We start from the raw sequence: 26,923 nt of genomic DNA on the forward strand, positions 1-26,923 counted from the left end.
AATACCCATAGACTGATGAAACCAAATGTTGGTAAGGATGTGGAGTAATTGGAACTCTCAAACATCACTAGTGGAGTGTAAAATGATACAACCACTTTGTTAAACAGGCAGCTTCTTTTTTTTTTTTTTTAAGGTTTTATTTTTCCTTTTTCTCCCCAAAGCCCCCTGGTACATAGTTGTGTACTTTTAGTTGTGGGTCCTTCTAGTCGTGGAATGTGGGATGCCACCTCAGCATGGCTCGATGAGCAGTGCCATGTCCGCGCCCAGGATCCCAACCAGCAAAACCCTGGGCCATGGAAGCGGAGCACATGAACTTAACCACTCGGCCACTGGGCTGGCCCCCAGGCAGCTTTTAAAATAAAATTAAACATATATCTGTTTTACTACTGAACGATTTTACTCCTAGGAATTTATCCAAGAGAACTGAAATTCTATGTGCACAAGAAGACTTGTTTAAGAATTCTCATACCAGTCAATCATATCTCAATAAAGCCAGAAAAAAAGGAAAGAAAGAATGTTCATACCAGCTTTATTCATAATAGCTAAAAACTGGGAAAAAACCCCAATAGTAGAATGGGTAAACAAATTGTGGTATATTCATATGATGAAATACCACTGAATAATAAAAGGGAATGAACTACTCTTCCACAAAACAACATGGATAATCTCAAAAATACTATGTTGAGCAAAAGAAGCCAGAAGAAAAGAATAGATACTATGCTATTCCATTTTTATACAGTTCTAGAACAGGCAAAACGTTTCTAGGGTGATAGTAATCAGAACAGTGATTGTCTCTGCAGGAGGAAAGGGATGAGGGGGGCGAGGAGGATGTGGTGACTGACTGGAAGGGGTATGAGGAACTTTCTAGATGATGGAAATGTTCTACATATTTATTTACTGATGGTTACAAAAGTGTATATAATTGTCAAAACTCATAGAATTGTATACTTAGTATCTATGCATTTTATGCAAATTATCCCCCAATTTAAAAAAACATGTGGGTCTAGCCAGATAGGTCATAGACTTGCTGCATTTTAGTGTCTGTCTGTCCCGTTCTGGGGTATGTTTTCCACCCAATTAATACACCTCTTCAAACCTACTCAGGTCTGGAACCAAACCTAAATAAACTTCTTTTTTTTTTTCTGTCATGGGCTTCTTGGCTGCCATGATATTCAGGACCTTGGCTCCATGTGTGGCTCTGTATGGTGGCCTGGGTATCACCTCCAGGAGTCACAAGGCCCAATCTGATCATGATGTCCAACATTCCAGTGGTCATGGTTAGTATTGCCATCTATGGCCTGATGGCAGTGGTCCTCATTGCTGAATCCTAAAAAAGAAGACCTCATCTTCTGCAGCTAGGCACCAGCTTGAGTGATTGGTTGCTAGCTTTGTGGAGACCATCAGTGTGTGGGGTCTGCTCAGCAGCCGTATTTGTGAATGTATTCTTGGTTCTCATCTTCCCTGAGGTACTCAGCTTCCATGGTCTCATCATTACCCTTATGCTCTTTATAAATTAGTCCTTCCCTGTGTCCAATAGAATATGATATAGAGGCCATCCATCCCCATCCAGCAGGAACAGCCTGATACACCTGCCTAGGGGCACTCATCCTGCTAGGTAGTTAGTCTTATAGATGTACAGTGTTTTAGTGCCCTATTTTCTGTTGCTCTTAGCCCTTGCTCCCAACTGCCTCATTGCAGTAGATAACTAGGCCTTCTCATTGCCCAACCAGGCCCTTCTGATCAGCAGATACAGGCCTCTGCCTGCCGCCCCACATTCATCTTCCCCTAAAGTGCCCTGTATATACAGATGAATTGGATTTTTTTCATCACTGTATGTTTATTTTTTAATAGCTTTGACATTTCATACGTCTAAAGAGGACACCACTGTCTCCCTTCCGTAGAGTAATCTTAGGTATAGTACTTCATTGAAGGGTTAGCCACATGCTCTGAGGCTCTTTAGAAGTCACAAGTCTGCTCTTCAGCTATTGGCCACTTGGGGGTCTGGGGAATAATGTGGTAGGCCTCAGTAATCCTTTGAGTTAGGGCTCTATCCAATTAAAAAACTTGGATATGATTGGAGAAACAGAGGTAGTTGTTCCTTTTATTTTAATTGTAAAGAAGAACTAAAAATGGGCCAATATTTTGGTATTAAGATTGTCAGTCAATTTCTGTTAAAAGAGGATACACAATGGTAGGTAATTTTGCTTTCTAAATTATGAATTTGAATCATTACTTCTCTTGAAAAATACTGCATTGAGTTATTGCCTAATTTGTAGTATTTGAAGATAAACAATCCAAGGTGTATATGTAATTAAAATTCCTTTAAAAAAAACCAGAATATGTCCCAGACGCTGAAATACAAATTTATTAGCTTAACAGTGCTTCAGTTAACCTATTAAACTCCAAATACTAAAACAGTGTTCTGCGCATATGTATGCAAAGCTGGGTTTAGGATTGCTCTGCTGTTACCAGGAGCTCAGCCCTCCACACACCTTTTCAAGATCTGATGCTCCAAGCATTCAAATATTCTCTTAGAATTCCCATTAACGATCAGTTCACATTTGAGTTTCTAGGTAACATCAATATAAACTGTCTAAATAAAACTGTGAAGCTGAGCAGGAATTTTCTTCTTGAAAGAAATAAATTCAAGGCTTTAAGTTATTCTCTGCAACTCGTCCTAATCATAAGTATGATATCTGAGAAGTTACAACTCTTACAGGCCAATAAAACAGATTGATTCTACTTGTTTAACTGCTAAAGAGAAATGTATCACTTTAGCACAACAAATGGAAAAGCACTGAACTGGGAACCAGTAGAGCTAGGTTCTCCTTTAGGTTCTGCCATACCTGTAAGACCTTAGGCAAATCATTTCACGTCTCTCTGCAGGTTAGCTCGGGTCTGCGCTCTCTTCCGCAGTTTAACAGGATGAGCTTGCAATTAGGTGAGAGGCCCCTAGATGGTGCTGTTGCTCTGCATTAGGCTATATATTTTTTCTTTCAATTACAGAGAAGAAGGCATAGATTAGAAAATGATTTCCTATTCTGAAAAAATTCACTGTTAAGAGTTCATTTGATGGTATTCAAAATGGCACTGAATTACAAATCGTATGGCCCACATGCATGTAACATTAATTAAAAGGAATAAACCATTAATGATTATATACTAAATATCCCCTTATAATTAGCCCATATATCCATCACTATTTCTCTGGGTATATTTATCTAAGCTTAAGAAACTAAATAAAAAACTAAACAATTATTGTTAAGAGTACTTAACTCTTATATATACATATAACAGACTCTGGAAAAATGATGTTTTGTTTTTTTCAAATGCCAGTTCTAATAATAAATTTTGATAAATGCAGATTTTTTTATTATTAATGTTTCAGATTATATTAAAAACCTGTGATTTCCATGAGCACAATGACAGACATATCACATCACCCCTCCAGCCATGTAAACAAGGGCATCTTTTAAAGGAATCTGCTGTCTTTTAGTGTTCAAAAGGGAAAGAATAATATACTAAACGACTTCGCTAGTCTTAACCCACCAAAGAAAAAGGATTCAGAAATTCTAGTTTGAGGAGGCTTGGATGAACAATATCAGGTTTTCACCTAAAATTCCTGGAAGGAAAAAGAATACATTCCTATTTCTCCCCTATGAAACCGACTGAGTATAAAAATTACGTTTAATCAATATACAGAAAAAGAAAGTACCTATGAAAACCCATTCCAAGCTACATTTTGGCTTCCTGTCAGTTGAGTGGGTAGTAAACGTCAAGCAAAAAAATGTAGCATGACAGAGTGAAGTAACATAAAACTGTGAATTTTGTTTCAATAAAGATTTTTGTCAAAAATTAAAGAGGAAAGATATTGGATCTTGGTGGATCCACGATAGTATATATGTGAAAATTATCCATTCATCCAACCAATCAACCAATCAACCAACCAACCAACCAGCCAACCAACCAACCAACCAGCCAACCAACCAACCAATCTTTACTGAGCCTATATGGTGTAAAGGGCTGGAGATATAAAGATAAGATACCACCTTTATTCTCAAAAAACTCAGTCTAGTGTGAGAAAAGACTGAAAATTTCGGTTCAGTTTATTATAGTGTCAAGTAGATTTACAAGTATTGCACTTATCATTCTGCTGACAGAAGGCCAAAATTTAAGAGGGATATTTTTCTCCAATAAAGCTCGATTTTCACGATCTTCGACATATTAAAATTATGCAAAGAAATATACCTCATATCCTATTGCAGACACTCCCCCCTTCCTTCTGTTGTACAGCCTTCTGCAAATGGGAATGTAGTTGGGACAATCCATTTCTCATGAAATTACTCGAGTGAAATTTGACAAGAGTTTTCTTTATACTGTCTTCTTTATCCAAACCATGTAGAAAAAACAGCTCCCGTACTCCAAAATCAATTGTAACCATATAGCTGGGAGATAAACTTTAATCAAAGATAAAGTAAATCTCTCCTCCTTACAGAAAACCATGTGGTGTTCACGCAATGGTTTGACCACGGGCTGCCTAACTTTGGATGATGGGAAATAATAACAAAAGCTGAAAGGTGGCCCAGCATATGAAACTCTTCTCAAAAACAGAAGAAAGTCATCAACATTGTTGGGAAAGTGTTTTACATTTCCAATGAAATTCTATTCCATTGATCTGTTTGGAAGATTGTCTTCGACCTATTTGGCTTTAGCCCATAAGCTGTAATTGATTTAGTCAAGTGAGGAACCACTTTTATACTAAGCCTGGAATGCATAACAATGGAAAGCAGGAAAGTGGTTTTTTTATTTACTCTAATAATTGTGCAGGGATGAGCCAGGGAAAAAAATCCCAAAGAAGTATCAGCATTCGGTCTTAAATTATTTTTCATTCTGATTATATTAGGAAGAAATGAGCTGTGGGGGTTTGGCATTGTTTTCCATCTTAACAGTTGCTCTGTATTCTGAGATATATGTGATTCATAATGTACCACTACAAGACACAGCTTTTATATATTACTGGGGTAACGCAAAGAAAATGAATTTTTCTTTGGCTACCAGTAATTGTCAAAAGAATGATTGCAGATTCAGAAAACGTGCTTTATAATAACCCTGTTAACATAAAGTATACATGGAGGAAAGAAATAAGTACGGCAGGTATGTGGAAGGGTTAGTTGTGTTAGCAAGGCATTTCAGGATGGTTTTGGTTCTCCTGACTAAGATACACAAAATTTTAACCCCCTTCAACTCCTTGGACAAAGGGGAAAACCCTTAGTAACACAAGGAGCATTTGGTGAGCATGAGCTGATTCACCTCATGCTGACAAAGGCTCCAGCTAGTTAATACACTACCCCCTCCTGAAGTAAGGATTTGCCCTGGTAATGAGGATAATACGCTCAAGCTGTTAGAATTAATTTGAATATCAAAAATGAAATTTAGATTACCAACCATGTCCTGATAGTTACAGCATGTAGAATATCAAACGTCCTCTTTTTAAACTAAAGTAAAAAATGAAGAAGCATGGTTAATTCACTTGTGCTGATGAAAATAGATGTCCAAGTGCAACTTTTGCTTGTAAGCCTCCCCATGCTGCCATGTCCCCAGACGCTTTCCCTGGGGAAGTCTGTATCTGCCTTGCTAATCCTGCCTGATGTTTTCCTTGTTAGAATACTTGCTCATGGGTTTCCATGGGCATGTTTCTACTGTGAATGAAAGCTAACCTCAAAATCTAGACATTTTCTGCTTTCAGAAAATTCTAGTGTACCATGTACAGCATAGAGATTTCTTTCAGTTAAAAAAAAATAGTGCAAAAACATATCTGATAGTCAAAGTGATAGTTCAAGTGAGTTCTTGTGCCAAGGAACACAGTCAAGCTTCACCTTTAGCTGACTTGTAAAAACTGAATGTAGTTTTTGGGAAATATTCCAGATCTTCCCATTAGTTCTCCACTCATCCAGTCATCATCTACAGATTCCAGCTCTGTTATTATATCTCCAGCCTGTAGGAAGACAGGAATTGGAAATAATTATGAGTTTCTGTTGAGTATCTACACGGTGAGCACCCACCTGGAGAGGCACGTATCATCTTCTCTTTGTATCTCATTTATCTTGACTTGCTGAGAGGATTAAATGAGGTACCACAAAGATGATCTTTACCTGATGATGCCATTTACTTGGACGCCTGTTCCTCAAAGCCCATTCCTTTGACAGTGTCACCTGTGCTGCACTTTGATTTTCCTGCTCGTATTTTGTGCCCCCCAAATTCACCACTCTTGATCTAAAATTCTTCTTTAATAAATAGCAATACCAGCTATCATGTGTGTGTATTATATACATATTTTTAATTTAAAAATGTTTATTTTTCATCTAACAATTATTTATTAAGCATCCACTATGTGTCAGACACTGTTCTGGGCACTACGGACAGAGCAATGAATAAAGACCTCATTCTAGAGTGGGTAGACAAACAAACAAGCTGGCAGAGGAGGACAGAAAGTGTGGCATTGCCATCTCATTAGGGCAGTCAAGGAAGGCCCCACTGAAAGTGACACTGAAGCAAAGACTTGAAGATGAGAGAGTGAGCCATGTGCTTAACTGTATGTCTTGTCCTACTCTATGTACCTTATAGGAATTAACTCATTTAAACAACACTGCAGTCCTAGAGGTGAGGACTATTACAATTCTCATTTTAGAGAGATATTTTTATAGATTTCCTTATTTTAAAGCAGGAAAATGGAAGCTCAGAGAGATTAAGTAACTTGCTCAGCATCACGTCTAATTAGTGGTAGAGATAGAAATCAAATCTAGTGTGATTTCAGGGCCTGTATTGTTAACCATTAGGCAATATGGCCACCACATTTTACAATGGACCTTCTTACTTAGAAAGGCTTTTACTATAATTGCCTTTTCCCAACATCCTCAGCATTTTGTACTCTACATTTATTCTTCCACATAATGGTACATTCTCCTCTACCATCTGGTTTTATTCCATTCCCCCATGGCCTCACTATCAAATTTGCATTCTTTCCTCTCCTAAAGAAGTTCACCCTGACTCAGAACACTGATTTATCCTCCTCAGGTTGTGTCTTATTCACGTGTGTGTCTTATTCACGTGTGAATTATAATTCCTCAACAGATAAAGCATATTTTTTCAAATTATCTCCTGAAACTATTTTGTTCTTTATGGTGTCTAACCATTTCTTAGAATCTGGGTTTAAGATTCTATAATCGTCCAAGATGACCCTGGCTACTTTTAAGAATATCTTTATAGGCTAAATGGATTTATTTGTAGCCCTGGTACACTGCCCTCTGGAAAAATGGTTTGCTTTAAGGCCTTTCTTTATGGAAAATGAAAAGGAAAAATGCTATAAAATGTCATTAATTCACTTTGCTAAAATCTGTAAAAATTCTGGCTATTGAAAGTTTCTATTATAAATAAATTCCTTATGGTTCTTAAATTATAACACAATGATTGACTAAAACTAATTTTCTTAGCTCAGAGTACGTACCATGTCAGTTTTTTAAGGACTAGAACAATTCTTTTAAAAAATAAAGTTTTATCTACTAATAGTCTGTGGATATTTAATAAAAAATTAATGATCAACAATACTGAAAGCAGTACAGAATCCCTTAACTAAAAACTCTAGAACCATCTTGCTCATAGTCAGGCATTTGTAAAACGAAGATAACCTATTTTCTGGAGGATACTGTTATGTGAATTCTGTTATTTATACTGACATAACTTAAACGAAAGCCAAAAGAACAACCACAAAGTTTGAATCCAGAGTGTTCACCTTCAGTAACATTTTATGTAAAGATAAAAGAAATTAATTTTGAGCCAGTGACTCTCAAGACTGAAAGGACTAGGGCAACAGTTTCCAAACATTTGGATTTTAAGGACCAAAAAAAAAAAAAAAAAAGAATTGATATAAGGTTACCAGATTATAATTTAGCAAAAGAACTATCTATAAATTACTAATAATATTTTATAATAGAAATGACATTTTAATATGAAAAAGATAGAAGAAAGTCTCAGAAGCAAGGTAAACTCCATCACAAAACAGGAAAGTTAGCAAACTTATACTGACATATCTTAGCACACCCCCTTTACTCGTGACTTCCCCAAAGCCTGCACATACCCAACATCACCTTGTTTTTCTCATTTTGTTGTAAACAGGTGAAAACCTCGTCTCAGTGAAAACACCCATTGTTTTAAGTCTCACCTTGTCCTATCACTCCTTCATGCTTGAATTCCTCCTACAGCATCCCTGCCTCTGACTGACTATCTCCAATGATGAAGAATTTGCCACTGTCTGACACAGGCTCTTCTGACAGCAATGACGACTAAACCACTCCTTCCTCGGGGACAGTCCCATAGTACTACCTGGGTGCTTTTCTCTGACCATGGTCCAACTGTGGACTGGGGAAACAGGATCGTGGACATATTCTGTTTTTACTTAAAGAAAAAAAAAATAAGAGGCTTATTAATCTTACTTAGATGAAGGAAGATTAAGATTAAACTTTGGCTTCTAAAAAAACCTCTGCAAATCAGCTTAATCTTTTGGGATCATTTCCCTAAAGCCTAGTCCGTGTCTTTGTGGATAAGACTCCAGTGTCTCATGAGGCACTTCTGCAGTGGCCAGCTGTAGTAGGTACCATCTGATTTCTCCACTGATTTCACAGACATGACAGTAGCAAGCTGCAAGAAGCATCCTTTACTAGGGCTACCAACAAAATATACCAACAATATCCCTGAGATCTGATGTTATAAGGCCTAGGAATAAGGAATTTGCCTGGGAACTGTGTGGGTATCAAGCCAATAAAGTTTTCTTTGAGTACCTAAAGGCCTTACTGATAATTCACTTTTGCCCTATTCAGCTTCTCTAAACTCTTCCTTTAGAATTAGGGTCTGAGATCCGTTCATTCTTGGCTAATGATGAGTACTCCATCCAATGTTCCACCCTTTAATGGAAGACATTTCAAAATTTATAGTTGCTTAATGCAGTTAGCAGTTACAAAAAGATACACATTCTGACCTTGAAGGAAAGCTCATCTTCATTCTCTCCATGGAAATCATATAAGGCTTTGGCTTTCCTCCCCTTCAGGGCTAAAGCAGACATACTTTTTGCCTCGGCTGTGAAGACACCAAAAATTCAAATATACAGAAAGACATTGAACTAAAATATGAATCAAACACGTTAAGAAATCCCCCTGTCATTTCCAGGACAGATTATTTACAATTAATTTTGAATTTATCTAACTTTCAAAAAGATGAAGGTTGTTCTCTTAGCAGGAAAAAAATTATACAAAATATATTGAGTAGACAAAATTAGCCATTATTAAGTGAAAGCATTTTTATCTTTTTTTCCCCATAACTCCAACAAAGTATAACGAGAGTACATAACTTTATGAATCAATTCTTTGAAATGTAGGCAAATAACTTAAACTGAACATGGCCAGAGGGAAAAGAGATACATATTGTTTCAAAGGTCTTGGGATCCCCGTAGAGAGTAATGAGTCATTTCTTGCAGTTGTCATACCTGGGCAGGGCCGCACAAAGACTGCTGGGAAGATCCCCTCCCTGTCACGCAGTCTGCCCTTGTACCACTCAGAGTCCAGATGCTCAAGGATCAGGATCCGGTCTCCCCTCTTGAAGGACAAGTCATCACTGGTCTCCGCTGTAAAACTGTGAAGGGCTTCACACCATTCTCCAGAAAGACTGTTATTCTGTCACAAATCAGAAGTTTGGTCAGAAATATAAGATTTTATTTAAAATTGATTTCTACAAAGCTTATAAAGTGGTGGAAAAAAAGTTAAGGGGTCATAAGATCTCAAAGTGTGAAGGCTTTTTCAAATCTCCCAACATTTTATGTTGCCATCAAGTTATCAAAATAAAAGTTTCCAATAACTTTTTTCTTAAAATATAATTATAAATGACAGATGTGATAGAATTTGTGACTTTTTTTGCTTTTAAGGGACATACAATGCTTAACTAAAAACTTTTCTCTAATTATGATCTATGATATTAGTTACATTTAAAAAATTAGGTGAAAGCATACAATATTTATGTATAGTATGTATGATACTTTGAAAAAATTTCAGTAGAGCTCTTCTTTACTTTAAGAAAGACCAGAAAGGGCAGTTTGTTAATTTCCAGGTCTTTACCTGATTCAGAGGCTATCAGATTCCATGGCATAAGACTTCATTAATTCACACTTTTAATTTTATGAGTAGCAGTTAGCTCTAAGGCTGGCAGGATAACGACCCAAACGTGGTGGGCTAACATGTTGGAACGCTCCAGTGAGAATGCTTTTGCCCTAAACACATCAGAGAAAGGTTCTGATTTGTGAAGAGGTGTCTCTGCCAAGTTGGAACAGGAGCTATGTTCAAGACGCTCAAGCATGGAGGAAGGATAATGCTGAGAGCAAAGGCTTGGAGCCAGACAGGCCTGGGTTCTAGACCCAGTTGTGCCACTTCCTAGCTGACACTGGGCAAGATACTTCTCTTCTCTGAGCCTTAGCTTCATCTTAGGGTGGCTGTCAGGATTAAATGAGATAATGAATGTAGAATGCTCAGCACAGTACCTGGCACATCTTAAGTTCTCAACAACTGATGACTTATAAAACAAGAACAAAAAACCAAGCAAACAAAAAGTCAGAACCCCAGCCTTCTTGCTCCTGCACTTGAGTAACCAACCCTAAAGAATAGTACTTCTCATTCCCCAGAAATGCAGGCAGATGTGAGCATGTCCTTTTGGAGAACTGTAGTCACTTTCTTTCTTGTTTGACTGGATCAGTGGGCAAGGAGGAAAGAATTAAGAGACACAGCCCAATGGCCGGTGACATTTTGACTAACAATGACCCTGTCAGGCTCACTCTTCTAAAATATGTCACTAAAAACATGGAAGTCGCCCACATGCCTATTCAGTTTAAACATTTGTGAAGTCATGTTATACAGTGTAAAATTTTAATCCATTTTTTTCTCTCTCCTATTATAAAAATAATACAAATGTTCCTAAACATTTGGCCAGTTTGGAAATGTATGAAGTGGGAAAAATACCCACCCACCTATACTCTTACCACCTAAAGGCAACTGAATGTTAACAAGTAAAATATATTTCCTTCTAGTCTTTTTATGCTATATATTCAATTTCCTATAACATATGTTTTCTTCCCATGACATTTACTTTATAAATCTAGTTTTTCATGGCCTTAGAACGTTCTCCCGATAATGGTCATATTTAGGCTGTTTCCAATTTTTTCCTATTATAACAATACCACTATGATGATCATTGTGACTAAAATCTCATCTCATTTTTTAATCCTTTACTTAGGGTGGGACGTAATAATAATAATCTGTACTTTCTCTCTCTTTTTTTTTATATTTTAAATTTTATTCGGGTCATATTGGCTTAAAATATTGTATAAATTTCAGGTGTACATCATTATATTTCAGTTTCTGTATAGACTGCGTTGTGTTCACCATCAATAGTCTAGTTTTTATCTGTCATCATACATATGTGCCCCTTTATCCCTTTCACCAATGATTTTTTTTTCTTTTTTTGGTGAGGAAGATTGGCCCTGAGCTAACATCTGTTGCCAATCTTCCTCTTTTTTGCTTGAGGAAGATTGTATGTGGGATGACACCACAGCATGGCTTAATGAATGGTGTGTAAGTCTACACCCGGGATTCGAACCTGCAAACCCAGGGCTGCTGAAGCAGAGTGCATGAACTTAACCACCATGCCACCGGGCTGGTCCCTGTACTTTCTCTTTTTTAACATTCATATATTTATAATTGTTTAGTGCTAAGATATATTGAATCTTTGTTAACTAGATATGTTATATGGTATTTTATTGCTGCTTTACAAGGCATTTCTTTGATTACTAGTAAGGTTAATTTTTTTTTTTAATATGAGCCACTTACAGTATCTTTTTAATGACTATTCAAATCATGTCTCTTTCCTTGTTTTCTCTCAGGGTTTGCATGTCTTTCTAATCCATTTGTACGAGCTCTATATACAATAAAGATATTAACTATTTAACTATTTCAAACATTTGCTATATGAATTGAAAAATGACTCATAACATTTTCTCTTGATAATTATGATTTTCATATTCCTCTCAGAGTTGAAACCTAGCTTTCACTACAGTTACCTATTCAAGCAGCCTACCTGAGAATTTGCACCAGAATCTTCTTTTCTGGTCTTCGAGGGTAACTTTGTGCCTATGTTAAAAAGAAAAAAGTCAAAACTTGAGATGTAAAGACCATATGGTACTGGAGAAAACCATAGGGTAAGAGCGAAAAGTCTGGGATTCTAGATGAGTCTCTTCGTGTATTGGGCACATAGATTTGACTGGCACTACCCTCTCTGGCTTTGTTTCCTCTACTGTAAAATGAAGGAAGATACACATTGTTTTAGTCTATAGACCATTTCTGTTTAAAAGTCTGATCCTTTGTCTGCCATTTCCGATATGAAGCTATTGCTAATTACCTAAAATACCAAAATTAATCACCACAATAATGACCATCCCAATAATGACTATTACCATTTAAAACATGGTAATACTACCATAAAAATACTACCTTAAAAAATATGGTAATATGAATTATTATGCAGCTTATGTATTATCCTATTATTTGGTTTAGCTGAATTAGGATAGGACATAATAAAAAATTATACTCTCCATACTCACTTAAAACCTTTGTACCAGAGGTGGAATGATCCTCAACAAGTTCCACAAAGTTAAGAGGGAAAATCCCAGTTCTGTCTCGAAGTTCTCCTCTAGCCCATTCTTCATTCACATACTCTTTAAGAATAATAATTTCTCCCTCTGAGAAACTTAACTCATCCTTCTGGTCTCCAATATATTCAAACCGAGCAACACATCTTGGGCCTCTGAATAAAGAAGATCACATTTGTGGCTTAAACTACAGAGTACTAACTTTCAAAATGCTTTAAAACTCTCATTCAGTCTTTCAATAAGCATTTATTCTGTTTACTATGGAACAAGGTATACGAGGCATAATTTAAAATTTTTTGTCAGATGGAATAAGCTACATTTCTAAAGGATAGTCTTTACTTTTTAGATATGAACCTATTCACTCAGAAAGGGTAAAGTCAAGGTCACAGAGTACATGCAGAATTGCAGATAAGCAGCTAGGTGGTCAGTTTATGCCGCCATGTCTTTTGATCACCTTTACTTCCTTACAGAATCTCCCCTGTCTCCATGTCTTTGTATCCTTGAGCCACAGTAATCATGGCTGAGTCTGAACCCTCTCAATCACAAATGCACTGAGTTTAAGAGTGCTAACCCTGAGAATCTCAGGGCAAGATTTCAAACCTCCATGGCAGAATGCAACAGGCAACAGCTGGGCAGAGTAGATGCTCAATACATGTTGAATCAATCAGTGAGTTTTATACACATAGATGAATGGCTTCCAAAACTAGAAGGTTTGAAGAAAACAGAAACTTGGCATATAATCTTATAACACTTAATCTTACACCTAGCACTGTTGTTTTAAAAATGATTTTTGGAGCCAGCCCTGATGGCCTAGTGGTTAAAGTTCCATGTGCTCTGCTTTGGCGGCCCAGGTTCACTTCCTGGGTGCGGAACCACACCACTCGGCTGTCAGTAGCCATGCTGTGGCGGCAGCTCACATAGAAGAACTAGAAGGACCTAGAACCAGAATATACAACTATGTACTGGGGCTTTGGGGAGAAAGAAAAAAAAAGAGAGATGATAGCTTGGGGCAAATCTTTTCCTGCAAACAAACAAAACACTTAAAAAAAGAAAGATTTTTGTATTTCCTCTAAAAAGGCTTCATTTCTGGGGCTGGCCTGGTGGCATGGTTGTTAAGTTCACATGCTCCGCTTTGGTGGCCCAGGGTTCGCTGGTTCAGATCCCAGGCATAGAGCTACACACCACTTATCAAGCCATGCTGTGGCAGACATCCCACATATAAAGTAGAGGAAGATGGGTACAGATGTTAGCTCTGGGCTAATCTTCCTCAAAAAATAAATAAGTAAATAAATAAATGAAAAGGCTTCATTTCTGAGAATTAGAACAATCTTTAAATGATCTACAATTTTGACTAAAAATAAGATAAAAGTAATTGTGTCTCTAGAAGGCATGATTTAATACCAAACCTTTGATTTGAGCCTTTAGAAAGGAAGTTGCAAAAGCAACAAGCTAAGGCGATGCAATTGCCTGAAGAGAAAAGGTTGGAACTGGCACAAATCAGTCTGACTTAAGTCAGGTCAAGGGATCAATGGCTGTGAAAGTCCACTTTAAATTCAACCTGATGACAGAGTAAATAAAACACTGCTTAAAAATAGGAGAAAAATTGAACCCGAAGTAGAATTCAACTACGGTAGCATCAGAAGTTTTCTTATTTGTGATAACCTTTGCATTTATTTTCTGAAGTCCTCAGGGAGCATCTCCTCACGTCTGACCTATTCAGAGACAGGTTTACAGTCTTCAGCAGGTAGTGAATTCTATTAATTTGCTCATTTAGCTAGAAAATAAAGGTGCACTGTGGCAGTGTTTTAAATCACAAAGGAGTTACAACAATGCATAAAAGGGTATGTAAATTCAGAGAAAGGTCTTCAGACATAAAGGAAGACCCCTCCAGCTTAACTCTTCCTCTCCTCTACTTCCTCTTAAAAACAAAATAACACAAAATATCTAGCAGGTTTTATTTAGGGCTCATGTTTATTCTATAAAGTTTAAATACTTTCGATGACAAAATATTTCAATCTTATAAAAATTTGTTAGTAGATAAACACCAGAAGGCCAAAACAAAATGCATTAGATGGCAAAAATGTCTCTGCTCAAGCTGAGGCCAGGCTGTGGGAAACACCAGGATAGACTCTGTTGCTGTCAGACGTCCTATATTGATATGGAGAGTTGCTTATGTCAGTTTCTATCAGCATGTTGCATCTTCATCAGAATTTTAATCCACTACAGCTTTTTAAACAAGTAAAGCATTCCTCATAATTAAAAAGACATAGTGAAAATCTGAATAATCACACATCTGAAGTGTTTAAGCTTGGTAATTCCTTAGGATACAAACGCTCACCTCCTTTGTATTTTGTGCAAAAAAAAATACAAATAAAACTTACTTAACATAATGAGATGAAACCGATTCTCTTTTCCCATTTACTCCTTCTGGAACATCAATCTAGTAAAGACAAAATCAAAACAACAATTCTACTTTTTCAGATTTTAGTAAGATAAATTTATCTTACTTAGGCTAAGTAATTAGAAAATGCATGATTGAAATTATCCAGTTTAGCTAGGTGTTAAACTCATGCTAAAAGGTAAGAAATTCAGAATTTGGGTTTTGAAAAAAACACGTAACTTGTAATGTAGCTTTCCTTGAATAGCCCATCCATCCTTCTCTTATTTGCTGGAATAAGCACATTAATATCATTCTACCCCTGACTGAGTTTTCTCTGTCCCATATCCTCCAAGTTGGATGAGGAGGACTGAAGATAGAAACTAGACATCAGGCATTCACGCACCACCACACCTACTCATGGTGTTGGTAGGATTCTGCAATACTTTCCTGAGCCCAAAACAAAACATTTTATTCAAATTTTTGGATTCTCTCCATTTTCATAACTCTGGAACATCTTTTTCCCTTCAGCGAGAATAGGGAAGGAAGAAAAGAATTAGTACTCAGTGAGCATCTACTAAGCGGCAAGCACTTTATATGATACCTCATTTACAAGGCTTAGTGGAGCCGGGTTGTAATAAAATATTTGACCATAATGCACTAAGTCTGGAAACTACTTAAAGCTTTGAGGTTTATATTAAATAAATCAGTCCTCTTCTTGATGAATTCTAAAAGTTCGAAGTTTTAAAACAATTTTTTAAACTTGTAGGCTTAGAAATAACACTTATACCAATAATGTGGCAGATTCAGCGTGATTGATTTCAGTGTGGTAATTGTGCTTTTTAAAGTACTGCAACACTGGGCAGAAGAAAAATGAGGAAGAGTGCTAAAACAAACATTACTCTTAATATTAATTTAGAGAATCTGGTCGGATTTCTCCAAAGAATCAGGGCATACATATACTGGTCAATTTTTAAGACCCACATTTTGTAATTCAAGAGACTCAAACTCATTTATATTTGAAAAATACAGGCTTTCTGTTATATCTGTTTTCTAAGTTTTTGATGTAATGGAAAATCATTTGCTTTTTTCCTCCCAGATAAGCTGTTAATGCTCAACTATTTAAGCTAGCTTTAGTTGATAGTTTCCAGTATCAATAAATTATATCAGGGACCGAATCGTACTCTTCCTATTGATAGAAGTGTTCAAGTGGCAGTCTGATTTTATCTGCATGTTTCACAACCACCTGGGCTTAGCAGTTAGAACCCTACCATTTGGGTCTACTTTCACAAGTTAGGTTGTGAGGGTATACAAAATTCTGATGCTTTAATATAATATTTCCCAATCAGATTTGAAATTATTATGTGAAAAACCATTAATGGAACACTACCTCCAATGAAGGTACTTTAGTATTCCCAAATCTATTTTTTTAAAAATGGAAATAGAGGCCGGCCCACTGGCACAGTGGTTAAGTGCACACGTTCCGCTTTGGCGGCCCGGGGTTCACCAGTTCAGATCCCGGGTGCAGACATGGCACTGCATGGGAAGCCATGCTATCGTAGGCGTCCCACATATAAGTGGAGGAAGATGGGCACGGATGTTAGCTCAGGGCCAGTCTTCCTTAGCAAAAAGAGGAGGATTGGCAGATGTTAGCTCAGGGCTCATCTTCCTCGGAAAAAAAAAAAAGGAAATAAATAGGAATGGAAAGGATGAAAAAACCCCAAAATTAAATGCATTCCAAAGAAAATGAGAAGTGGTACCATAACCTCAGAGAACATTCCTTCAGGACAATACTGTACCATTTAATTCTTGTTTACTAAATGTTTCAAAGAATTAACATATATCCTTAAGTGCTCATCAAGGATCCAAGGATAGTTGATTCACCAGTTAACATGTAGTAGTTTTTCACTTTACGATTTCAGATAGCTTATAGGCAGTAAGTTCTAATACTCTGTAATAGAATAATTAACCATTATCTAGTTGAACAAACTTTTATTTTTTGAATTCTCCAAACACCAAATGAATCCATGGAAGAGAGAGAACTAGAACCCAAGAATCCAGGCTTCTGGTTATTTTTTCCAAACTGCAAGCTACATAGAACCCACTGAACATATGACCAATTTTAACAAGCACAACCCACTTACAATTACTTTGACATAGTTTGCAGGAAATATGCCAGTCTGGTTTCTACATTTCCCTCTGTACCAATCTGTATCTATTTTTTCCAGAAGATAAACAATTTCTCCAGAAGTGAGGTTCAAATCATCAACTTGCTCTGTAACATAAAATTATAATTATGAATGATGAATTATCCTGGTTGCAGATTTGATTAAAGCAGAGCATAAAGTAGCATTTAGTTCTCTCCACTGAGGCAGGATGTTCTACTGATTCTGGGAACAAATTATACTAATCAAATTGAGTTAAAAAAATATATTCTTTTTTTTGGATATTGTTGTTATGAGCTTCTTCTTTCAAGACCAAATTAGATATATTTACCATGCACTGACTGATAGAAAATGGTTAAAAAAAAACCCGACAACATCGCGCTGGGCAATGACTCCTACTGTGCCAATACAAACCCTTTGCTGAATACATATTGAACAATAAAAGAGTTTTATAGACATGGTATAATATTCTTATTATTCTCAGTCATGCTTAAAAATCATTTCAATCTCAAAATATTAACTAAGGGAGTACTACAGCTCTTTAGCAAGTAAATTGACTCATACTAAAATAAAAATCTGTCCACCAAGTGGATAAAAAGAGGTTATAAATAAACCAGGAGGTTATTTGCTGTGTAGCCTTGGACATAAAAGGTATGTAAAAAGGGACTAGAAAAATTTATATTTTCATCTCATAAGTAATAGCTGAGGTATGTGTGCAGGCTTTACAACTCTTAGGAGAAAAGAACTTCACTTATTAAATTAGAATTAATTGTATTATAATTGTTAATTGGTACCCACCGTTTTGAAAGAGTTAAAAAGCTGGCAACGGGTAGGTAATTTGCTATTTGTTCTTCTGTAAGGGAAACTAACACTTTCTCTCATGGGGAGCTTCAAAGGCAAGGGTATGCAGCTATGCTTTCTGGAATGGGTGGGTACAATTGACCCTTCCTCTTGAAGTCAGGGTGATGGATAAGATGACCTCTCCAGGCCACAGAAGTGAAGAAATGAAGAAAACGAAGAAAATGAAGAAGGATACCCTTGAGAGGTTAACCCAAGGAGGACATCTGTTTCTGGATCCTAAGGCTCTACCACTTTATTATTTATGTCCTTACCTGCTGGAAAGTCATGAAGAACGACAGCATGAGGAGCACTACCGTCAACAGGCTTCTGAGCGTGGCTTGGATCCTTAGGGGGAAAACAGGGCTGTGAATGAAGTGCAGGATGGATGCTGGATTTGTTACTCACCCTGAGACCATTTTTTTTTTCCTCATTAGAGTCTTCTTGACACAATTACATTATGAGTACAAGATGTAAACCACACAGTTGAGCCAAACAAGGGAATCATTATCGAGTTGAAAAGGCATGTGTCCTTGCCAAGGGAGGACAGAAATAACTCTCAATTATAATGTGTTCTAACATTTCTTTTTAAACCAAGAGAGTCAAACAAACAAAAAGGAATTACTTAACTTTTTTTTTTTTTTAACCAGTACCTATTTTACCCTGAATTAGTGGTTTTTGACCTCTTTACCCTTCCTGGGTCCCTTTTTCCTTAAATTGTGACCAGGACTAAACCTTAAGAACAAAGGCTTAAAAGTTCTGTCTTCATTAAGATAGGAAAAGAAGAAAGTTCTGCAGTTTATGCTCTTGCCTTTCGTAATGAAAAGAGCTAATGACTTCCACAAAAGTATAATTCGCAAAAAGTAAAATCCATTTCATTTATTACCACTTAACTGAATGCTTTCTCTAATTTGAAAACTGATGCTACCTTCAATGCCTGGCTTGGATTTTCTATTTAATCTGAATGGTTTATTCAACAGCAATTCTAAGTAAACTAGCAAAGAGAATTGAATATTCTCTACCCATTTAGCCAACTGCCTTGATTGGCTAAAGGAGAGGATAAAGCTGAAAAGCGATCTTTTCTCATTGACAAACAGTTGTTATTCTTCGTTTCTTTATGTGAATAGACAGGCTTATTCACATCATCACCATTATCAAATCTGACTGAAGGATATTATCTGGAGTTATAGCTTAAAACTCTTCAACATTGGCAAGCCTGTGAAATAAATGAAGGCAGATTTTTGTGCTCTTTCTTGTCTCTTCACCTCCTTCAATGACTCTTGTCCCCTTAGGGCTATCCCTACACTTTTATTCCTTTATCCCTCCCCTAGCCACGATGCCCTCAGCTGATCAGACTGCGCCGTGGGTAATGGTCCGCTTTCTCCATTTCCAACCCAGCAGCACCTTAACTCAGATCTTTTCTGAATTTCATCTGTGCTTTCAACCAATAGGCACCTGTGGAGGCATGCTGCATTCTCTCAAGTTAGGTAAACTGAAGTACTAATTTACGTCAAGACAGTAATGGCTAATGGCACCTTACTATATTAGCTTACCAAAGTAACACTGGCATTTTCTTAGAGGCTGTTCAGAGCTTTTCCCTAAATAAATGAGCATAAAGGGAATTTCAAGGATTGTGGAAAGGAATTGTGAGATATTTTAAGTCTAGAGGGGCTTTTAAAAATTAGTATTTACATCATTTATTATATATGTGTGTGTGGTTTTCACTTTTTTCTGATTTACACCTGTGGAAAAAGGAATGACTATTCAATAAACACTGTTAGGCTAGATGGCTATCCATTTGGAAAAAACGTAGTCAGAGGCCTATCCTACACCAAACACAAACATGAATCTCCAAATGGACCAATGATATAAACATAACCAAGTCTGAGAGGGTCGAAGAGGTGGGACAGCAACTTGTGTCTCCCAATTAGTCTCCCTTCTCTGCCTTCAACGCATGGCTATCCTGGCAATGCTGCTTATCAGCCTGGCCTGGGAGACGAAGAGCAAGAGGAACAGGCTAAACAGGGTTGGCCACGAGGGGTCAGTACAACTTAGACCACATCATTAGGGTGGGTGTCTGGCAGGTAAATATTGTATATTTCAAAGCTCTTTCTAACATGACTATAATTGCTAATACAAACGAGCAATAAGAAGAGCTAACATCCACTGTTCACTCACTATGTGCTACTCACTGTGTTAAACACCTTATATGCTTTAATTAGCTGATTTAATTTTTTAAATATCTTTGAGATATAATTCACACACCATAACATTTAGCTATTTAAAGTGTACACAGTTTTAGTATAGTCACAGAATTGTGCAACCATCACCACAATCTAAGTTTAGAATATTTTTATCACTCCAAAAAGAAACCCCCTACCCATTAGCAGTCACTCCCCATTCACCCTACCCCAGACCTAGGCAATCACTAATCTCCTTTCTGGATTTACTTACTCTGGACTTTCATATAAACTGAATCACACAATAAATCAATTCTAAAAACAATTCAGTGAGGAATTATCATACCTATTTTACACATTCAAAAAACGAAGTTTAGAGAGGTTAAAAATAACTGCCTAAGGTGGTGGAAGGTGAACTGGCAGAGCTCCCTGAAATGCAAATCTGTGCTCCCCACCATGTGCTAGGTAAGAACCTCCCACTTCTCCCATGACTGACAAATTCAACTTCAACCTACAACGTTCAATATTTTCTGTTTACTAAGATAGGGGAAAGTATAACACATTTTTACAAATCTTTACCTTAAAACTAGATATTCAAATAGGCAAGTTTTATTTTTCTAAAAAATGTTACGCTAGCCCTGAACCCAGAAGTTACCTAAAGAAGGCTTCATTTTAGTATCACCAGGAGTTGGCCATCAGAGGTTAACTCTCTGCAAGCCTATGGTACAAGATGAGTAAGGCAACATTTAAATCGGAAAAAACTTTGGACTGTTATAAAAGAATAACTTCTCATTTTTTAGCTTCTATTTTTCATCAAGGAAAGCTTTTTGGCAGTATAACTCCCACTGTTAGCCATTAGTGTGTTCTGAGAGAGGAAGGACAGCTGTGACAGATGGATAATGTTGTATCAAAACAAAGGGAAAATGAGCCCTGGAAGAACTTGCCCTGTGTGGACTAAAGGCAGAATTTCAGTATCCCAGCTGCAACTAGCTTAACACATATCTTCTCTGCTCTTCAAAATACAAATGTTTAGTTTCTCAGCAAACTTCAAAAGATAAAAAATCTTCTAAGAAGAAAGAATTGGACAAGATTATGAGAACTAGGATGAATGGCAAACCAAATACTTTATTTGGGTTAAATGTTTGGTGGCTATTATATTTCATGTTTGCTACATTAACTAACAGATAGTGAAAATTTAACTGGATAACTTAAGAAGCTCTTTTAAAAATATATCTCTATCAATTGTTCAGTGGCATTTTTCTTGTTAAACAAATGACCATCAATAATCACTGTATTCTCCCAGCCTCCACAAATCTGTTAGGCCTAAATGGTGACTTCAGGTTGCTGGATTACATTTCATTTCATTATATCATGAGCTATGATCAGAGAAATGACGTTTACACTAAGCTTAAATCTTAAAGGGAAGTGCTTTTTTATGTCAGACTTAGCATTTATAGGGCCCTCTTTAAAAATAAAATAATTATCCATTCTGCTAGGAAACTAACCTCTGGCACTTTGGTAAACATGTTTAGATTATTTCAAAAATAACAGTACTCAGTTGAAAATTAATGACTGAGTGCTCTGGTTGCTGTAAGTCAGCACGATACGAAGAAGGCAAAACTCATGGTAGTTGCTCTGTGTATCATAGTGGCAAGTCTCTTAAAAGTAATTTATTCTTAAAATGGAGTAAAATGCTACTGTAATTTTTACTCTGGTTAAAATAAACGTGCTAATAAAAACCTGAAGATGAGATATAATTAATAGTTCTATGAAATGTGCTGCCGTGTGTGATATCAGGGCTGTACAATATTAATTCCTTACGTTTGGTCTGCTTCTAAGATGTTCATCAAGTGGGGTGATAATCTTTATCTGAGAGAGGTGAACTCTGCCAGTATCTTCTCCCTTTTGGCATTCCAAGTAATTATTTTCCGCCTGCTTCAGCAGCACAAGTACGTCCCCACGCTGTAAGGTACAATACCACTCTCTGAAGCAATTATTATTTAATAAAACATTATTACTTTTTCCACATTTTAATCTTTGGAGCCTACAGCATTTAATAATGTGTAAAGTGGTAACAGAGGCCAGCCACTTTTTACATGAGTCAGTGAAGAAAGATCTCTACTTTACCTTACAGGAGAGTTCTCCGGGGTTTTGTGAGACGATGTCTTCATTGGCAATTCCATGAGGCACAGACAGCTTAAATGTGAACCAGTAAAAGGATTATTCACAATCAAATTACCTCCTCATAAATTGCTGGTCATTTGGGGATTTGGCATGTGTGCCTACAGTGCAACTTCTCCAGCAGTGAAACTCTTGGCTTGGCTTCCTCCAGCTCTAGATCTAGTGGGGCCTGCCATCATTCATGGATCCTAAAGTCCTTGGGGATATGGAGTTGAGCCCATAGGTCCACAACAGCTGAATGTGGCCTCAAGTTCCCTTTAACAAGCACAACCAGGGAGTTCTATTCTAGAGGACAAGGTCCAACAAGTCCCTTGAGCGTTTGATAGATAAATACTCAGCACCTGACCTCACAGCCTGTTATGCACGTCTTTAATTCAGGGTTCTCAATGGCTGCCTTCTAAACCCTGATCGGGGGGGGCCGGCCCCGTGGCCAAGTGGTTAAGTTCGTGCACTCCACTTTGGCAGCACAGGGTTTCTCCAATTCGGATCCTGGGCACAGACATGGCACTGCTCATCAGGCCATGCTGAGGCAGTGTCCCACATAGCACAACCAGAGGCACTCACAACTAGAGTGTACAACTATGTACCGGGGGTCTTTGGGGAGAAGCAGCAGTAGGGGAAAAAAAGATCGGCAACAGTTGTTAGCTCAGGCGCCAATCTTTAAAAAAAAAAAAAATGGCTGATAGGGGACTGGTGCCTCCCCCGTAGTGCTTGACTGACTGCTTCCATTTGCCTTGAATCTCATCTTCTCCTGGAGTCTCTCTGATACCAAGTGTCTACTCAAGCCCATTTCACTGCCTGACCCCAGTCCCTTCCTGATCCACTCAGCTCTGTCTGATCTTAGAATGGCTTTTATCCATCCCCCACCCTGGCCAGGAGACTCTGTTCTCTGCCCTGGCAAATTCTGGCTGATGAGTGCAGGTCAAAAGGGCCTACACAATGAAAAAGGCATATCCAGGAAACATGATCACACAAGCTCACTTCCAACAAGGAAAGGGAGGCAGCCTAGGCCCTCTGATCACTCAGGATCAACGAGGCAGAGTGCAAGGGTGTGGCCCTGTGAGGCTGGGCAGGGTGGTGTTGCTTCCCAGCATCTCGGTCAGAGTCCCAGGGCTCCCAGTGTACCCAGATTCCTGGTTAGCAATTTGATGGTAGGGTAGCCATGGAAAAAATGAGGGCTTTAAGGATTTATTTCATAACATAGCACTCTAACATACCATCATTTTGAGATTATTAATTTCTTTCAGTTATTCAAATGCTTTATTGACATTATACAGCTATGCTAAGAACCACAGGCAAAATCTGGTTCCCCCTAAATGAGGCTCTTAACATGGAACAGCCAAATCAAGCAGAGACTTTACAACTAGTAACACTATTTTCATAGTTTGGCTTAATGGTTAAGAGCACGGGCTCAGAGCCGGTTGATCTGCGTTCAAATCTTGACTCTACCATCAACTGGATTTGTGACCCTGGACCAGTAACTTAATCTCTGTGTTGTATCCTCCTCATTTGTATAATAGAGACAGAAATAATATCTACTTCACAGGGTTGGTATGAGGAATAAATGAGTTATTTAATATATATAAAGTGCTTGAACAATGCCTGGATCATAATAACTACTCAACACATCAGCCACTGTTTTTATTTATTTATTATTTTTAAGTAACATAGCCCAAAGAATTGGGTTTTAGCAATTAAAATTTCATCAGTTTAAATAAATGTGAATATACATGAACATACTACCTCCTTCTTATCTGTCTATACCCTTCTTTTAGGAGAATTTAAAAAATCTGAAATGGCTTAAGAGAAAATTTCTGGCTCAATGACGGAATTGTAGAACAATATAAAATTATCAATTACTGTTCTCATTAAGAGCTACTGCTATACAACTGTTTAAAAACTGCACACTGTCCTCCTATCCTTATCATTTTTATTTGTTCTAGATTTTATCAGGTTAACCTGACCAAAGCAGAGAGAGCACATCCACTCTGTTTTCAAATGTGGGAAATGGAGACAAAGGTTTAAGGTCATATGATGAGAAAAACATTCAAAGAGAACAAAATTAATAATTATTGATGAAAACTTCTAACTGGTAACTATTAAATGGACCAAGAAGAGGGAAAAATGAGGGCAAAACCATCCATCTTAACCAGAACTTTCTTTCTACTTCATTTTAAATTTTTCTCTGTGGGCAAGGTAGCTATAAAATATAAACTATATTAAGGTATAAACTATAATATCTGTCAGAGTTACTCCCATCAGTAAATCTACTGGGTCAGGTTTTTCAGTGTTTCTGTTTGGTCAAGCCAGACAGCAAGTCACAATTCTGTCTGCCCTGCTTCCTTTTCCTATATTTCTCCTAATAACAAAACCTTGCTTTAAAGACCTAGGTGTTTTTGGGTTTTTTTTCAGAGTTTGAAGATAACTTTTTTTTAGTTCATAATAGTTTACATCACTGTGAGATTTCAGTTTTACGTTATTTCTTGTCTGTTACCACATAGGTGCTCCCCTTCGCCCCCTGTGCCCACACCCCACCCCCCATCCCCTGGTAACCACTGAACTGTTCCCTTTGTCCACGTGTTTTTTCATATTCCACATATGAGTGAAATCATATGGTGTTTATTAAAGACCTAGGTTTTATCATGGCCTACTTATCTAAAGCTCTCTTAGCATCAAGGGGTAGTTCCACATTTGTCTCATGATCTTTTTCTAGGGACTAATGGATCTTATATATACTTTAGAAGAAACCTCTTGACCACAAACATTTTTAAAAGCTAAATTTACCATGTATTTCCTGTAGAGAGGGTGTCCTGGTTTGGGGCGAGGGGGCAGCACCGGCTCTTGATTTTTCAAGACTTGACTCTTGGCTTTTGAGAGTCCAGATGCCAAGTTACTTTGTTTTTTCTGAAGATCCATGTCAGAGGAAGACCGATTAAAAGGTAGTTTTTTACTTGATGTTCTGGTTGCAGAAAGTTTGGGGGGAGGTGGTCTCTCAGGGGCCCCTTTGGGAGGAGGCTGTCGAGCTGGTATAGCTTTTCCATTTGCAGGTCTGAAAGCCAGTGCGGTAGCTGTGAGTCAGTGTTTGTCAATGTTAGGTTCCGTTTTGTCCTTTCTCACTCTCTCACTCTCTCTCTCTCACATACACACACACACACAGCTTTCTGCTAGTGTAACACAATTTATTGAAACATGCAGGGTATGCTCTTTTTCAACAAATGACTGCTGCATTAAACATTATATTATTAGAGGAAATGCCATGATGTTCCAGCTTCCTCTTATCTTGCACTAGAGATTCATTAGTTCAAGACAAACAAGCATTTACTATCATGAGCTCTCTAAGGCCCCATTTGCTCTTAAACACACCATAACTGTTTCAGAACACTAAGCACTTTCTTCCAAAGTCTGAGAAGAAAAAATTATAATAAGACAGCAGGTATATGTGATGGGGGCTTATACGTGATTAGAAAAGGAACATCAAACTCCCCTAATACTTGTGTTAGAGGAATTATTATTAAAACTCTAACTTACATTAATATAAAGAAAGCAAGTTCTGAAAATGGGATAGAACAACTATTAATCTGAAAGCCGTTCCTTAATTCCTATGATAAAAATAATTTCCAACCTAGTAACATCTTCTCATAGCATCACAGCTTTCTGTTCCAATGGCCCTGGAATTCAGGAGGGCAGATAACCTCTGCGCTCACAAACCTGTGTCTCCCTTCGGAAATGCCAAAAACCACCCTGGTTTCTCATAATGAGGGGAGGGAGAGAGAGAGAGATGGAAAGAGTGTGAGTGTGAGTGTGAGTGTGTGTGTGTGCGCACGCATGTGTGTGTGTGTGTATTCATTCCTGAAGAGGAATTGTTTTAGGTTTAGAAAGGAGTCTCATTCATTTGTCTGAGGAAAAATAATAGAGATTCATATTTGTGCTCTGGGAGTTTCTGGATTGCGTTAAAAGAACAAAGGAGCAGAGATTCCTACAACTTTCTGTCAGAAGCAGGCTGTAGGCTAGCGGCCTGGGTGAATTCATGAGTTTAATGTATCTCTAAAAGAAGATCTAAGGCCAACAACACTCAGTTTGGGTGACAGAAAAGAGAGTCCAGTCTCTGAGTGAGTAGTTTTTAAGCTTTCCCACTGACTCACCTTGGTGGCAGCCTGGGGGGTCCTCGCACAGAGCCTCCTGTTTGACCAGTGTGGTCGGATTCCTGCAAGTATCAGAGGATGCTTTTTAGTGAAGGTGAATCTGAAACAAGAGCTTGTCAAGAGAAATTATGGACAACTTTTTGGCTGGATATATAGGTGGAAATGTAGCTGAGTCACAGAAAGTAGCTTAAAGGAGTTTTTAGTCTTAAGCCATGTTAACTCATTACTTGCTCCTACCTAAATTGTCCATGTTCTAAAACAAGTGAAAACAGAGAGGAGGAGACCAGGGGCTCTGCTGTTGT

At 37.6% G+C, this 26,923-nt stretch overlaps 1 protein-coding gene across 20 annotated transcripts in view; it reads right to left on the reverse strand.

The window, feature by feature from the left end:
* Positions 1 to 4,088: 4,088 nt before the first annotated feature.
* Positions 4,089 to 26,923, reverse strand: part of SH3D19 (SH3 domain containing 19) — a 161,038-nt gene continuing 138,203 nt past the window's right edge. For 16 of the 20 annotated variants that reach the window (XM_044767117.2, XM_070504897.1, XM_070504896.1 and 13 more), the window contains 12 exons: positions 26,622 to 26,683; positions 25,264 to 25,528; positions 22,426 to 22,494; positions 22,120 to 22,260; positions 18,394 to 18,466; positions 17,261 to 17,391; positions 15,121 to 15,179; positions 12,692 to 12,894; positions 12,169 to 12,221; positions 9,536 to 9,722; positions 9,032 to 9,129; positions 4,089 to 5,995 (listed from right to left, as the gene is read on the reverse strand). In XM_044767117.2, the coding sequence (XP_044623052.1) occupies positions 5,879 to 5,995; positions 9,032 to 9,129; positions 9,536 to 9,722; positions 12,169 to 12,221; positions 12,692 to 12,894; positions 15,121 to 15,179; positions 17,261 to 17,391; positions 18,394 to 18,466; positions 22,120 to 22,260; positions 22,426 to 22,494; positions 25,264 to 25,528; positions 26,622 to 26,683 (1,458 nt within the window). In that variant the 3' untranslated portion in view covers positions 4,089 to 5,878. The remainder of the gene's footprint in view (positions 5,996 to 9,031; positions 9,130 to 9,535; positions 9,723 to 12,168; positions 12,222 to 12,691; positions 12,895 to 15,120; positions 15,180 to 17,260; positions 17,392 to 18,393; positions 18,467 to 22,119; positions 22,261 to 22,425; positions 22,495 to 25,263; positions 25,529 to 26,621; positions 26,684 to 26,923) is intronic. The other 4 variants (XM_070504893.1, XM_070504898.1, XM_070504892.1 and 1 more) reach the window with 1 other exon arrangement.

Source organism: Equus asinus, chromosome 3 (genome assembly GCF_041296235.1).
Source record: "Equus asinus isolate D_3611 breed Donkey chromosome 3, EquAss-T2T_v2, whole genome shotgun sequence".
Lineage (NCBI taxonomy): Eukaryota > Metazoa > Chordata > Mammalia > Perissodactyla > Equidae > Equus > Equus asinus.